This window comes from Chionomys nivalis, chromosome X (genome assembly GCF_950005125.1).
Source record: "Chionomys nivalis chromosome X, mChiNiv1.1, whole genome shotgun sequence".
NCBI lineage: Eukaryota > Metazoa > Chordata > Mammalia > Rodentia > Cricetidae > Chionomys > Chionomys nivalis.
Window position 1 is genome coordinate 63,763,853 of NC_080112.1, and position 16,973 is coordinate 63,780,825.

Sequence of the window (16,973 nt, forward strand, 5' to 3'; positions counted from 1 at the left end):
TATGTGTATACTTGTAAATATTTACACTTTAGTAGATGAATAAAACTATGGAATGAAACTGCTCCCAAACATTACAACGCAAATAGTGCTATCGATTTTGTAATGTCTTCTTGGGAAAATGCAAGTAAAGCCTAGTTAATATTACCACATTCCTAGTTTTGAGAACAACAAACATAAAAATAACACTTCCTTTTTTCCACACAGAAAACATGAAAATTAAGTGCTATACTCAGAAGGAGGGAAGGAGGAATGGAGGAAGAAAAGAACTGAACTGTGAGTAGGATAGTCGGTTCTCAATATAACTGAAAGAGAAATGAAAATATTCCTTTCAACATTAATTAACCAAACTAAAAGAAATGCATTTTTAAAATGTTTCACCAAGAAGTAGGTCAGGTAGGCTCACTCCTGGTTTCCTTCTATCATCTTCCCAGCATTCTCCGAAATTATGAAGATATTGATAGGTGGTAATCCAGGATAAGCTGCCGCAGTAACTGTACTGTTATGTTTTGGTAGTCTGGAGGAACTTTTCTTAATTCCAAGATATTCTCAAACTTTCTGGGCTTTCTTCAACAGAAATGCAAAGTTAATCATCAGTGATGATCAAGTCTGGTTAGTATCACCGAGGCAGATGGAATCTTCAGGATGTTGCTAACCCCTGAGCTGACGGAGTAGCTTCTCATTTTCTTGGACTTCTGCTTGACTTTCCACACTGGCTAGGGCCACTCTCTTCAGGAATGTACAGGAAGTTACATGCCACATACATGGGGAAAGTTAGCTCTTGGCCTTCTAGGTTGATCACTTCTAATTCTTGATGCCTTCTCAGGCAAAGAACTTGATAGCCAGTGTCCTTCCTTAAAACAGCGTTTCCAGTCCCATCAAATGAGATCACACGCACACGAAAGACAATTCTTCTCCGCCAGAGTAAGCTGACACTAAGGCCACAGGATTTGTTCAGTGCACTGCGCCGGAATACAACGCGCCTGTTGGTGTAGCACACTACCAAGTCCCAGCCAAAGTTGAAGCCAGACCAGGTCCAGCTGCACGGCTCATCCATATGAAGTTGCCCTCCACACCGCATGCTGTTTCCACGGATTTCAGACATGTAGACCTCTGCTGGCCCAAGTTCCCTGGAGTGCTCTGCCCGAATAACCATTAGCCATTGCTCTTTGTATACTGGGGTCAGCCATGTTGCAGGGATCAGTGCATCTTGTTCAATAATCCGTGCTGAAGGCAGGTCACAGATGATGTAAGCGAGCCTTAGTTGCTGGAACACTGGCCCAAAGGCTCTCCCCTGATCAGTTTCCAGAAAAGGGGTACCATCTGAATTGGTTTTGTACTCGTCAAAGTACAAGTCAGCTGCAACCGACAGTGCTCCTTGGAATCCTGACCATGTGGGTTCCAGGTGCAGGAACATCCACTTTTTCAGTGTAGTGTATACATCTATCTCTACACCAATCACCAAGAGATCTGAAGAAGCAATGAGCTCTTCCATGAGATCCAGACCGACATCTCGCAATAGTTCGCTGTTTTGCGGGATCATCAGGTTGTCTAAGAACCACTGGCGGCAAATGTATCTGATGTCCACGAGTCCGTAATTCTCAGCATTGTAGTAAAAGCTACACACAGTCTCGACACTGACTGAGACCTTCATTATCTCCTCACACTGCTGAATTAACTCATCCAACTGCAGCATATTGGCTGTGGCCAAGAAGGCGATGACTCGGTGGGGAGGAATTGTTATGTTACTACTGTATAAGTAGCCCAAAGTCTCATAGAAAGACTCGCAATCAATATTATCGTCAGGCATCTGAATCTCTACTGTATCCATGTTTGTCTCTAGCCAGGCGCCGCTGAACATGCTAGCAAAGTAGCCAGACCGGCATAGGTAGACCCGGTGCAAGCACCATTCCTCCTCAAACGCACGGATCTTTAGGTCACTGTTCTCACCCCTCAGGAAAAGTGACTCGAAAATGGCTCTGGGCTTAGTCTTTGCCATTTTTTTCCGGGGGACTTTTGCCGGGTGTCCTTCTGGACTGGCCTTCCGCTTGCGGCCTACCTGACTAGCGACAGCTCCTGACGCCTCACCCGCTTCACCTCCCTGCTCTTCCTGGGCAGCGGCCGCTTGCGCTTCAGCAGCCTCTCCATCTCTAGCAGCCTGAGGTTCTTCTGCGGGACGATTTCCTCTGAATGAAAATATACTCTTTACGGCACCCATGGCTTCGTCTGAAGGGTGAAAACTTCCTCGTCAGACGTAGAGGCCAAAAAAACCGATACCTCAAGCCGGAAGGCGGCCGAACAGGCGGCTGAACAGCACGTGGCTGAACAGCGGAAACATCAAAATGGCCGCCAAGATGAGCCACTCAGCAATACTATGAAGTCATTTGGAGACTGGCGCCCCCTACCTTGGAGGACCACACATTGCACTTCCGTCCAAAACTTTCTGTTCTCCGGCCAGTCTCACAGACATACCTTTTCAGGCAGACCTCTCAGTTTATGTTCATTAAATACAAGTAGAATTACTCATCTAAGAGTTTGGATGATGATTTCTTTATCAGGAATTACATCTTGCTCCCATCTTTGTCCTCCAAACAACTTTCACATACCTTAATAAGTTCTACAAATGCATCATCGGCACAGATAGTGAAGCTATCTTCTATATCCTGTGGTGTTTTAAAACTAATTTATTAAAATAATGTTTCCAGCTATACAGCATTTTAAAATCATCTCAGTGTGAATCAAAGCCATCTGTTTGCAGATCATGCAAACATTTTCCCCAGAAACCTAAGCAGTAAATATAAGACATAATCTTAAGATATTAGGAAGATCAACTAGTCCAAATTTAAATCTATTGGGTAAATTAAGGTCTGGACTTTACAAGTTAGTAATCTAGTGAGGGGCTATGTTTCAAAAGCAAACTTCTGCTGTGGCGTTTTCTAACCGTTTCATGGCTTAGATAATGTGGAGATACAGCCTAGACAGAGGGAGCTTTGTATCTCCTTGATAAACTGAACATAGGTAGAATTTTCCTCCTAGTGGACAGATGTACTGACTTTACCCTAAAGGATGACAGGGATTACTAAATTAGTACATAAATAGTTCTTGGAAGTGAATTTTTCTACACTGCAGGTGAAAATTTAGTTTAAACATTCCACAGTGATATGGTTAAACACCCAGGTTAGAATACAAAAAGAATTACTTGACTGCATATTTTGGCAAAATTCAATTGTCAAACTTGGTGTAAGGCCAAGAAGCAGGGTAATAAGATGAAACACGTAGGATGCATACAATCAGTAAATGTGAAGTATGTTTTGAATATCTGAAAATATCCTTCCTCTTTTGAGATATATTTATCACATAACTATTACAAATTGCATTGGTGATACTGGCCTGGCAAGTTTTTAAAAGAATAAGTGAATAAAAGACTGGGGATGTAGCTCAAAAGAAGAACATTTGCTTAGTATGCACAAGGTCCTGGATTTGATTGTCATAGCCAATTAAGAATAAAAAAAATATGGAAATAAAATAATTGAAATACGAAGTTGTTTAGAATTTAATCATCCTTATATAAACCAGGGTCATCTAGGAAGAATGAACATCATTTGAGTAAATCCCTCCATTTGATGGGCCTATAGCCAAGTCTGTGGGCATTTTCTTTATTAATGGTTGATGTCAGAGGTCCTAGCCCACTCCGGGCAATGCTACCCTTGGACAGGTGGTCCTGGAAAGTATAAGAAAGGTAATGAATGAACAAAATGTGAGCCTGGTGAGTAAGCCAGTAGGTAAGGGTCTTCAGGGGTTTCTGCTTCATTTCTTACTTTCAGGTTTCTGCCTTGAGTTCCTGCCTGGCTCCTTCAGTAATGGAGTATGGCCTAAGAATTGTAAGATAAAATAAACCCTTTCCTACTCCAAGTTGATTTGGTCATTTGTGTTAGTTTGAATGTAATTGGCCCCCATAATCCCACAGGGAGTGGCACTATTAGGAGGTGTGACTTTGTTAGAGTGGGTATGACTTTGTTGGAAGAAGTGTGTCACCGTGGGGGTGGGCTTTGCGGTTTCACATGCTCAGGGTACCACCCAATGTCACAGTCTACTTCTCTGCAGGATATAGGGCACTCAGCTACTTCTCCTACACCATGTCTGCCTGCATGCTGTCATGCTCTCCACCATGATGATATTTATGGATATTCATTTTAGCTGTATATGTATTCAGTTGTCCTTATGTGATTTTAATAAGTATCCTTGAATTTCACTTTCCTGCATGTATTTTGATATTCTAGTTTCATAATTTGCTTGCTTGGTCTATAAATTTGAATTATTCCTTTATTTCCTGAAATAAACTTCTGTTACAAATCTTCAAAGTACTACTCCGATGTATTCATATGGTTTTATAAGTACTCTTAGATCCTATTTTGGTATTTTTAGACTCTAATATTGCTTTTTTATTAATATAATGCTTTTGTTAATTCTTTGATGAATATATATATATGTATATATATATATATATAGTGTTTTAATCATATTTCTCACTTCCATACCCCTGTCTATAACTTCTCTGGATCCAACCTCTGCTTCCCACCTTCTTCTCAACTTCCTCTTCTTTTGGGGGAGGGTAGGAGTAAGAATTGGTTTTCTTTATAGCTGTGGTCCCTTGTAGCTTGACCATGCTCCCCTGGATGGTCATTTATGCATATTTGGGAAGCACAAATGGAAATCAATGTGTTATTTTTTAATGGGTTCAACTGATCTATTTCCTCCAGTGGTTCTGAAGTCATATATTTCTAACACACACACACACACTCACACACATACATAGTCGTACATCACTAAATCTAACATACATATTGTTATTAGATGCATTAGAGTAATATGTTTCTAAATCTAACATAAAAGTTACATGTCTCTAAATCTAACAATGTCTAGTTGTTAAATCATTTAATATCTCCACCAATGTTGCCTGATCAGGTATGATATTATGAATTTTCAAAGAATATTCTACCCTAAATTAGTAGCTATTTGGGTAAAACTTAATACCTCAGTATAATGTCACTCTAGCCATGACTTAAACGCAATGTTTTTGCTTGGGAAGTTTCTCCTACAGTATAATATATGATTTTTTAAATAGCACCAAATATATTAAAGTTGTCTGTGTGTTTTTCTTTTTCATTCAGCCTTCACAAATGTAGAGAGCTGCGTGGAGCCGCACCTGATGGAGATGTGTAAAGAGCTGCGTGGAGCCGCACCTAATGGTGCTGGCTTCCGCCCTCGCAATCCCAAAAGCGAGTGCTCTCTGTAATAATCACCTCCTTATATGGCTAAGGCGTGACTTATGCTATTATCACGCAATGATCGTCAGCTGCTTGCATATGCGTGGACCTATGGGCAGTGCCCACGTGGCAATCCGGGGTTGGCGGCCCGTGCCTATTTAAGGGCTGGGAAAGGTTTGCCCGAGGGGAAAGAGAGAGAGAAAGGGAAAGAGAGAGAAGCTGTAAATAAGGTCCTGAATAAACTGCTTGCAAGAAGAGCTCCCGTGTTGCATCTTCCTTGCTGGTCAAGGCGGGTGCGACACACAAACATAATGTCAGGTGTTCATTCTAATACCCTCATTCAAAATGAGAAAAATGAGACTCAAAGTGATCAAGTAACCTCTCCAACATGGAATAGGCCATAATTTGTGCAATGTGCATTTAAATTGAAGTTCCTTTAGATATAAACTTCAGGGATCTTCCTGCCATTCCACATTGTCCTCAAAGTTCTATATTTAATTGGTAACCACTTGTGAACTCTCCTCATTGAATAATTCAATCTGTGAGACACAGATCATACTCTTAAAGAAGGCACACCCAGCCTTATGAAAGAGAGCTTTAGGGTTTTTTTGTTTCAAAATATAACTTTATTTTTGTTTCAGAACTACCAGAGACACCAGTTGCTAAAAATTCATCCTCCGTGGAAATTTTTCTCGGAAAAACAGAAAACCATGATTTGTACCTTTCTATCAGTTTGTCTATCCTTTTTGCTCCCTCAGTAAGATGATCTAGGGATTTTCAGACAGGAAAATAAGGGAAATATATATATATATATATATATATATATATATATACAAACCATGATCAAGAATTAATACTCACAGGTATCTAGTTTCCCATCTATCTTGTGCCTAATTATGTAACCTCTTTACCAAAAATCTTCTTCCTAAAATTATTCATCTTAAGTTGCTCTTCTACTAACCTTGTGTAGGATCCTGTGTCTTTCAGTCACCATTCACAGTCGTTTGCTCACTCATTCTGTCTCCCCATCTACAGAGTGGTACTGCCACCACCCCTGAATGAAGCAAATGAAGTTAGAGATAGCAGGGACTAGCCCTTCCATAAGATAGGCTCTCAGTAAGTTGAGAACTGCTTCCTAGTCTTTACTAAAACATCGAATTGAAGCATTGCTTTATGGAGTATTTTTCCACATTGAAAATCACAGTATTTTGATTTGTACTTCAACTTCAAAACAGAATCGAAGGAACTCAAAAGGAGAAGCAAATTTCATTGTATTTACACATAGTTTCACTCTTTCTGTTGTCTGTTGGTCCCTTCATTTTCATCAATTGTACTTTTAGGAACTTCCTTTAGCCATCTTTAATTCTCTACTTTCCTTTACGTGAGACTGCTTATATTACCACCCACACTCCGTGCGTGTGCGCATGCATATACACACCCAGAAGGTGCTTCTACTATTTATTGGACGCTGGAATGACAGGATTTTTCCTTCTCTATTTCCTTTTCTGTCAGTACTCTGGTAATGTAGAGCCACTTTTTTATGGTTTCCATGTTTTTTGATAAGATATTCTACTAAAGTATCAAATGAGAGCACTTGGTAAACCTTTCGCATGACCTCACAAGATGCAGAAGTTTGTTTTCACTTTACTTTCTCGCAAACAAAGCGTGTAATCTTTTCTCTGTCTTTAGGTCCACTGGTTGCTTTTCTTCTATCATCTCCACTTTGATGACCAATTTATGCATTTAAATTTTAAAGTAACCAATCCCTTTCTAATTTTGATGATTTAAAAAAAGTTGCAAAGTATGTGTCCATTGGATTTTTCTTTGTATCTTTATCTTTCCTGAGACTTCCTAATTTTTTCACTTATCTCAAGTATGTTCTTAGTTACTCATTTAATCACTTTAATGAGAGCTAGTTCAAAACCCATTTTGGGATATTCTCCACTTTTTATGGTCTTGGTTCTGAGCCTATTGATTTTTTTTTTCACATTTAAGTAAAGTATTTACTGGTTCTTAGCATGAGTTTCTGTTGAATTCTGCAGGTATCAGGTGTTGTGAGGTTTTGTATAATATTTATTGCTTCTGCTGAAGCAGACCTCTTGGGACACCTTGCTAGAGGGTAAAAAGGAGGTCATTGCTACTACCAGACAGGGGTGGAAATCCAGGCTCTCCATTAGGGCTATGGAGACACCATGTTGTTATGTTGACACTATGGGACCTAGGAGTGTCACATTATTCCTTCACATATGGCCTTTTTGAAAAAATAAGTGTACATAGGGAGAAAGAATGTTAATCTGGGTGGGTATAAAAATGGGGAGGATGTGGGAGGAATTGGGGGAAGGGAAATAATATAATCAAAATTTAGCGTAAGAAAATAGCATTTTAAATAATTTTTAAATTAAGCATTTAAAAAAATTAATTAGAAAAATGTGGACAAGGTACCTAGTGCTTTATTTCCTATTGTTGCTGCAACAAATTGACAAAACTTTGTCTGTATTTACAATAGTAAACACTTAGTATCTTTTAAACTTTTCAGGTCAGATGTCTAGTACAAGGCTCTGTGACCTAAACTCCAAGTGTTTTCTGGCTATCTTCCTTTCTTGAAGCTTTCAGGAAGAATGCATTTTCTCGTCATTTTAAGTTGGTGGCAGAATTTAATTCGTTGCAAGGGTAAACTTGGTGTGTTGTTTTTCGTTGTACCTGAATGTTAGTGGCTATTTTAAGATTCTAGATTCTGCTCTATTCCTTGACTTAAGGTCCCCTTTCTCTAATGTTAAAGCCAGCAATAATGTCAGGATTTTACCAGTTCTTCTGTATCCCTCTCACAGGTGTTGAGAGCTCAGGTCACTTCAATAGATCTAACAAGATGATCCAGGAAACTGTTCTGTCTTAAATGTGGCAATAAAAGATCACACCTTCTTCTAGAACTCCAGCTTCAGTTTCTCATTGGTCTCCTCTTGTCATGGACCCCAACTGCTCCTGTGCCACAGACAGATCCTTCTCCTGCACCAGCTCCTACAAATGCAAAGTTCAAATGCACTTCCTGCAAGTAAAGCTGCTATTCCTTTTGACCTGTGGGCTGTGTCAAGTGCTCCCATGGCTGCATCTGCAAAGAGGATTTGGACAAGCGCAAGTGCTGTGTCTGAAGTGGGGGCATCCCCACAGCTGCTTGTAAATAGAGCAAGGTGGAGAAACATAGTCTTCTTTTACAACCCTATCCTGTTCTACACATCTCTTTCTGTAAAACATAACTGATAATAAAAGTGTTGACTTGATTTTAAAAAGGTGTCAAGAAAAAAGAAAGTAACAACTTCAAGGTTACTCCCAACCTCAATTCCATTTTAGTATGTAATAATATAGCATATTCATGGCTTCTAGGGACTAGGATGTGAACATTTTGGGGAGACATTATTTTGCCTGTCTCAGCACAGGATAGTATGAGTCATGACTCGACTTGATCGCTTCTGGCTCCATCTCAGAGATGTTTTATGATTGAATGTCTGGCTTCCTGTCCAGCCTTCTTTGACACCACCCCAGTGGAGAAGGGGATATTGGGGCACTTCATTGCAGATACATGGGTCTAAAAGTCTGGGTCCCTTCACTTTGTGTTTGTAGGAAGGAATAGACAGACTGATTTTTCTGTGTTGGTTGGTAGCTCTCACCAAGAGCTTTTCTGCACTTTTAGATTGCCCATTTCATTTACCTTTGATTAAAGACAGAAGAATTTATTTTCAGGATTTTTTCTCTGCCTATTTTCATTTCTAGATTGCTACATTTTCAGCTCTCGAGCCCAGCTTCTAGGGTACACAAGGCAGAAAGAACAGCAGGGTAATTGCCACCCTTTTCTTTCACAGGCACCCAGGTCCCTCTATAGCTGATGTTTTTCTCGATATCTTTCAGAGCTTTATTCTATTTGTTTGGCATATGCCTATGTTTGGGGAGGTTTTGGTTCATATTGTGGTAAGAATAGAAAAAAAGTGAGCCCACTCCACATTGTTCTAGAACTAGAATTCTGAAAGACATTAAAATATTAGTTAAATACACATGGAAATTATTTTTAAATTCTGATATTAACATTTTAAAAATGTGCTTAGAAGATATTATACTTGGTATGGTGAGATGACTCAGTGAGTTAAGGCACTTGCCACCAAACTCAGCGACCTTGGTTTCATGATTTCGGTAAGTTCTCAAACATCCACACTCATGCCATAGGGTGTGTGTATACAAGTGTATGTGTGCGCATTAGCGCATGCGCACACACACACACACACACACACACACTCACTGTTAGTTACGAATTCTGTTGCTGTCATAAAACACCATTGCCATAAACATGTTGGGGAAGAAAGACTTTATTTCATCTTAAAGTGCTGTATCATAATCTAACACTTAGGTAAGTTAGAGTAGGAACTCAAACACGGCAAGAACCTGGAGACAGGAGTTCATGGAGAGCCACAGAGGAGTGCTGGTTACTGGCTTGCTCCTCATGGCTTATTCAGCCTGCTTTCTTATAGTACCAGGACCATCATCCCAGTGCTGACACCACCCACAGTGAACTGAACCTTCTCACATCAATCACCAGCCAAGAATATATATAATAGTCTTGCCCACAAAGCCAATCTGGTGATGACATTTTCTTGATTTTGGTTCCATCTTCCAAAATGACTCTAATAGCTTATGACAAGTTGACATAAAAGTAACCAATATATACACTAAATAATAAATAAATAAATAAATAAATATCAAACTAATAAACACATCTGTTTTTGTTTTTTGAGTAGCTCTGGCTGTCCTGGAACTCATTCTGTAGACCAAGCTGGTCTCCAACTCAGAGGTCTGCCTGCCCCTGCCTCCCAAATTCTGGAATTAAAGAAGTGCACCACCATTGCCAAGCAAATAAACACTTTGGTTTTAAAAAAGTGATATTGCCATTTCCCCCTTCTCCTACTGGCCTTAATGGAAATGAGAGAACAGAATTTAGAAGTGAAAACATCACAAAAACTGGTAATAGCAGGATGTGGCACAGAGCACACAGAAATAGCTCAGGCTGCATTCAAGTTCAGTTGTCATACTTACCAGCTGTGTGACTTTAGAGAAATCCTCAGGCCCTCTAAATCCATCCACCTTACAAAGGGGGCAAAGGATGCGACGGGTGGGATCCATTGACTCAGCAAGTGGGAAGCACACACACAGCAGCATTTTGTCCCCTTATATTTATTTTCTCAGCTGAAGAGAACAGTGGCTAACAGACCAGGCAAATGTGCCATTCCTGAACTGAAACTGTACTGTATATCACCGTCTAGAAGGCATCTGTCAGGGATCATGAGCAGAAGAATGATTCGAATTCCTGTGACTTTGGGCTCTAAGCACATTTCAGAAACTGAGAAATCAGAGGCCAACTGGCTATTATAAACTCTCTTGGCTCATAGTCGCCCTGACCTCATGGCAAAAGGAGAAAAATAGAAAGTTAGTGGAATATGCTTGTGATTTAATCAGGGTTGGACCCTTCTACTTACTGGTATTTCTTGTCTCACCAAGAACACCCAGCATTTCTTCCTTTCCGCAATCACTGCAGCTCCTATTAAGCACAGGCTATGGCTCACAATTGCCTTAACCTTGTTCTGGCTGCTTCACTGTGGTATTTAGACAGAGAGAATCTCACATGCTAACATTAACATAAGACCTTCCTTTGTCTCTCCCCTGTGTCCTGGAAACTCTTTTATAAGGTCCAGACACTGCAGTCTTCATAGGCAGGCCACGTGCTAAAACAGCACAGGGGTGTTTAGATACCACTTCTAGGAGTCAATCTCCTTTCCTAAGTACAGGCATCATAACTAGCCACACGTACAGAGAGGATCTGTGTAGTAGGAGCTGCGGGCTGCGTTCCTGCCACCCGGCTCCCGGCCGCCTGGCTAGCTTATGCCCCGAAATAATTACACGGAAACTGTATTCTTTTAAATACTGCTTGGCCCATTAGTTCTAGTCTCTTAATGGCTAATTCTTACATCTTGCCTAACCCATATTTAATAATCTCTGTAGCACCAGTCTTACTGGGAAAGATTCAGCATGTCTGACCTGGTGGCTTGCTTCATTGTGTCTGCACTGGAGAGGAGCGGCATGGCATCTGCCTCACTTCCTCTTCCTCCCAGCATCCTGTTCTGTTTATTCCACCCACCTATGTTCTAACCTATCAGATCAAGCAGTTTCCTTATTAATTAACCAATGACCTTCCTCCATAATTTCCCCTTTTTCTGTTTAAACAAAAAAAGGAAGGCTTTAACTTTAACATAGTAAAATTACATATAACAAAACAGTTATCAAGCAAGAATTACAGTTACAATATTTACATCTATTTTATCTTTTACCATAACAAAGGAAAACTATAACTATAACTAACCATTCTTCAACTCCATCAAAGACTCCAGAAGGATATATTACCTAAGTAAATGAGAAGTAAGCAACTTACAAAACTCTAGAAATCACAGAGACATCTTGCTGCTTGAACAGTCACCTAAAGTTCCTCTGTACCGTTGGGGCATCCATCTTCGGCCTACAGGCCCATAGTATCCAGCAGACATTTCCATGAAGCAGGAAATTTCAAAGGCAGTTCAGTCACTATCTGCTGTGTCCTGCAGAATGTTTCACAGACTCTTTCATGAATCAGGAACCCTGAGAGACCATCTCACCTTTAGGCAAGTTCAGCAGTCCTCTTTCTGAGGGTTCTCTGTGTCCAGTTTATGCAATAGTCCAGGCAAGAGCAGTTTCATGCCCAAATGGCTATCAAACTCTATCAGGAGCCTCTTCAATGCCTATCTTCCTTTTGAAGTAGCTGGTGTTGCCAGGAGCAGACCTGTCTTATTGTCATGAAAAGTCCTAAGTTATTAAAACATTTAAAATGCCATATTCTGTAGTCTTTGAAATGCATGAAGAATGCTTATCTGAAATATATCTATGCACATCTAGAAAATCTAACTAACATGACTACAAACTTGACTGTTATAGATTATTATCTATTAACAACCTATATACATTACATTTTTAAATGAACTATACAATCACAATACCTTAATCAATATCAGAAATATATATATATATACATATAACAAGATTGACCTTAAATTTATATCAATAAAGTCAAATCCATACCAATGCAAATTATTCATATCTATATCATATCCCCTTTAAATGTAAAAGAACATTTATAAACAATATTTGGGAATATGGGCACAGTTATTTCTCTCCAAACTGCTTCCTGCTGTATGGGGGCGCTGTTAATCAGGTTTTTCATGGTATAACCTGTGTGCTAGATTCATCTCAGTTGGCAGTTGAGTGAAGTGATTTTTTGAAGATGTTCACAGGAGGGCGTAGTCCATCATACTATATTGGAATAGAAGCAATCCACAAGGTCTCATCCTCTGTGAAAACAAAACAAGAAACTCCTTTCCAAATTTTAAAGTCAAGGTATTTTCAAAATATCTATCTTGGATTAGTTTAGCAGCATTTATAAACAAATACCTTTTAGCAGCTGTTGCTCCTTCCTCAACATTCAAACAATTCAAAGAGAGCATAATAGCATAGAGTATCAAGATTCTCTGTGTATTTTCCATCTTTGTGCAGCTTTATTTTAACTCTATTTTGTTTATTTTTTTCTTTTATTTTTTGAGACAGGTTCTCTGTATATCTTTGTCCTGGAATAACTCTGAAGACCAGGCTGTCCTTGAACTCTCAGAGATCCTTCTGTCTCTGCCTCCCAGGCACTGGGATTAAAGGCGTGTGCTACCGCACCTTGAAGTCACAGAAGTCAATCTCCCTCTGCCTCCCAAAGGTTGGGATTAAAGGTGTGTACTACCACACCAAACTACTCTCTTTCTTCCTTTTTTCAAATTTTAAGAACTTTAACTTTTAGCCTGCATATATTTTTAACACTGTAAACCATTTAGACATTTTCTTTGACTTTGAATCTTTCTTTTACTGTGTATGTCTCTTTTTTGACCACATAAGTCTTTAATTTAGCAAGCAATATCAGTAGGACTAAAGCCATGGCTTTGACGGCTGGATCCAGCCCATTCCTTAGCTTTCCAGCCTCATGGCTGAGGTACCAGCTGTAGCCATTTTTATTGCCACAACTCTATGGCATTTCAAGGTCCTTGCCAGCAAACAAGCTGCAACAGTATACCCACAGACAACACTCAAGTCCTCTCTCTGTAGCTGGCCCTCCTGCCTCAAAGAGTCAGAGTTTGCCCTGGCAGGATGGCCCAGAAAGCCGGCATTTTAAAACAGCACAACTTTTTTCCTGCTACAGCTAAAACCAAACAAGCATGCAGTGACTTTTTATCAACAGCATTTAAGTGTTTCATAGCAGGACCTCTTAAGGGCTGCAGGGTTTTGCAGCTAAAGCTGAGTCAGGAAGCCCCTGGCAAACAGAGCATACCTGAGAAATAGCTGCTACCAAGAAGCCATGCTTTACTCTATTCTTTCCCAAGCTTTCTCAGGCTTTCTGTGGATGCAATTGTCCACACGTTGGCGCCATTCTGTAGTGAGAGCTGTGGGCTGTGTTCCTGCCACCCGACTCCAGGCCACCTGGCTAGCTTATGCCCCGAAATAATTACATGGAAACTGTATTCTTTTAAACACTGCTTGGCCCATTAGTTCTAGCCTCTTAATGGCTAATTCTCACATCTTGCCTAACCCATATTTAGTAATCTATGTAGCACCAGTCTTACCAGGAAAGATTCAACATGTCTGACCTGGAGGCTTGCTTTATTGCATCTGCACTGGAGAGGAGCGGCATGGTGTCTGCCCCACTTCCTCTTCCTCCCAGCATTCTGTTCTGTTTACTCCACCCACCCATGTTCTAACCAATCAGGCCAAGCAGTTTCTTTATTAATTAATCAATGACTTTCCTCCATCAGATCTGAGTCCGCCACATAATGAGGGAGGAAAAGGCACATCTGTGACAGCAGACTTTTAAAAAATTGTTTTTTATGTTTCATGATTTTGGCACATTGTGGAAACAATTATCTGTTAGATAATTGTCTCCATTCTCATTCTCTCTATAAAATTGGATGTGATTACTCTTAAAGTTCATGAAGCAAAGGGAAGGATGTTGTCCAGGCACTATGCTTACCAGAGAACTTAGACAACAATGAGGACCCTAATAGAGATATATATGGATCTAATCTACATGGGAAGTAGAAAAAGACAAGATCTCCTGAGTAAATTGGGAGCATGGGGACCTTGGGGGAGGGTTGAAGAGGAGGAGACAGCAGGGAAGGGAGCAGAGAAAAATTTAGAGCTCAATAAAAATCAATAAAAAAGAAACAAAAAACAAATAACCAAACAAACCAAAAAAAGAGACTGATTCTTATCATGTCTGATTTGTTCAACAAATTAAAAACTATCTGATTATTCTGGTGTACGTGGAGGCTGCTTGTTTGTTCCCAGCCACCCAGAGACAATAACACAGAAACTATTATTTTCAATACTGTTTGGCTGATAGAGTAAGTGTATTTTTAGCCAGCTCTTACATCTTAAATTAACTCATTTCTGTTATTTTATATTATACCACGAGGCTCGTGATTTACCGGCAAGGTTTCAGCACATCTGTCTCTGTTCAACTACCAAAGGATGTTTTCACATGCTTAATAGTTAGATATCATCATCAACTTATGCAAAACGTTCCCATATACTGCTCACCTAGAACTGCTTAGCCCTCCAGCCATGACACAGCTATACCATCCTCGTCTCCCAGTTATGACTTAGGTGAGGGAAGGTGTTATTTCTCTCAAATGTAAATCTCAGTTTCATTCATGCTTATCCCAAAAAGTGTCTAGAGAACAGAAATGTGTGCTCCCCTCATGTGGTGGTTTGAATAAGAGTTCCCCTCCATAGTCTCATATGTCTGAATGCTTCGCTACCAGGGAGTAGCACTATTTGAAAGGACTAGAAATTGTAGCCTTGGATGAAATGTCACTTCACTGCAACAGAACACTGACTAAGAGAGCTCCAAAAGGCATAAGCTCTACAGGCAAGCCTGTGCAGATTTTTTTACTTAATTATTGATGTGGGAAGGCCAAGTCTTTGTGAGTGGTAGCATCCCTTGGCTGGTGGTCCTAGAGCACATAAAAATGCCATATGAGCAAGACATGAGGAACAAGATTGTAAACAGCATTCACCCACGCTCTCTACTTAAATTCCTGTCTTCAACATCCTACCTCAGCTTTCCTGATGATGGACTGTAGTATGTGAGCCAAGTAAACCATTTTTTTCCCAAACTGATTTTGGTTTGTGTTTAATCATAACAATAGAAAGCAAACTAAAGCAAAAATTTGTTCCAGAATTGTGGCATTGCTCTGACAAATAGGACCATTCCCCTCTGTATTCTGTCAATATGTTTTACTACCAATGGTTAATAATAGAAGCTGCTTCAGCGTATAGAAGGGCAGAATACAGTCATACTAGAATATATATATATATATATTCTTCCACAAAAGCAAGCATATAGGGTAATGGAATATACTGAAATATCCAGAAATGATTCCATGTAGCTATGCTATCAAATTACTAAAAGTACCAAGACATATTGTTAAAAAAGACACTTTTTAGCATATATATATATATATATATATATATATATATATAGAGAGAGAGAGAGAGAGAGAGAGAGAGAGAGAGAGAGGAGAGTATGCAGAGTCAGGAAGATGCCATGTAGCTGCCAGAGGAGAAAGATGATCTTGCAGGTAGGCCATGACCTCGTAGTAATGTACAGATTAATAGAGATGGGTTAATTTAAGATGTAAGAGCTAGCTAGGAATACACTTAAGCTATTGGCCAAACAGTATTGCAAATATACACATTGAAAGGGGATTATTTATAGTGGCTTGCATGTTGTCATCAAAGTAGAACAACAAAATAACAATGACTATCTCCTGATGGAAAGATCAAGAATCCATAAAACTGATTGTCTCAGCAGTCCCAATCCTGGCACTGAAATCCCAGGGACTTCCTCAAAGACTCCTGGCCTTTAGTCTACCTTGTAATCCTGAAAAAGTAGCTTCTAATACTAGTGGAGGAAAGACTAAGAAACCAGATAGACAAGCTTGTCAGTTTGGGGGAGGCTAGGCAGACAAATAGGAAACACTCTCTCACGTCCTTTTACATGAGCCAGAAAGTGTGGTCCAGACAGGGTGGGTCTTCCCATATCAAACAATCCAATTTAAAGACTGCTAACAGGCATATTCATTTGCTTGAGTTTAACTGATTCCAGATATAGTCAAATTGACAGCCAAGACTACCCATCACACAAACATTATAATAAATATGGGAAAACAAGATATGTATTTTTCTAAAATGAGGTAACAGAGTAGATATCCATGCTCCTCACTTCTATGTAATCTAGTGCTGGTATTGCAATCCAGAGCAATAACGCAAGGGACAAACTTTTTAAAAATGAAAAAAAAATACAAAGAATGAACTAAAACTGTCTTATTTGTAGGAAATATAATATGATTTTAAATGGCTCAAAATAATTCAACAGAAAACTACAAGATTTGATAAAATCTTTTAGAAAAGTAAAAAACAATCAATATATAAGAAAATTATTCAGAATTTAATGTACCAATAAAAATCACTTTAAGAAAGAAACCAGAGGGGAATAAAATCACATTTGTCACATAATCAAAAAATTAAAATGCCTGTAAATAAAGTCAA

The 16,973-nt window shown here is 39.5% G+C and overlaps 1 protein-coding gene across 1 annotated transcript; it reads right to left on the reverse strand.

Annotated features, from left to right (window-relative positions):
• Window positions 1-676: 676 nt before the first annotated feature.
• Window positions 677-2,215, reverse strand: LOC130868441 (germ cell-less protein-like 1). Its single transcript, XM_057760668.1, has one exon. The coding sequence runs from the start codon at window positions 2,213-2,215 to the stop codon at window positions 677-679; it is 1,539 nt and encodes a 512-aa protein (XP_057616651.1).
• Between the last annotated feature and the right edge of the window lie 14,758 nt (window positions 2,216-16,973).

Coding starts and splice junctions, on each gene's coding strand:
- LOC130868441 (XM_057760668.1), bottom strand. CDS start 2,215: ATGGGTGCCGTAAAGAGTATATTTTCATTCAGAGGAAATCGTCCCGCA.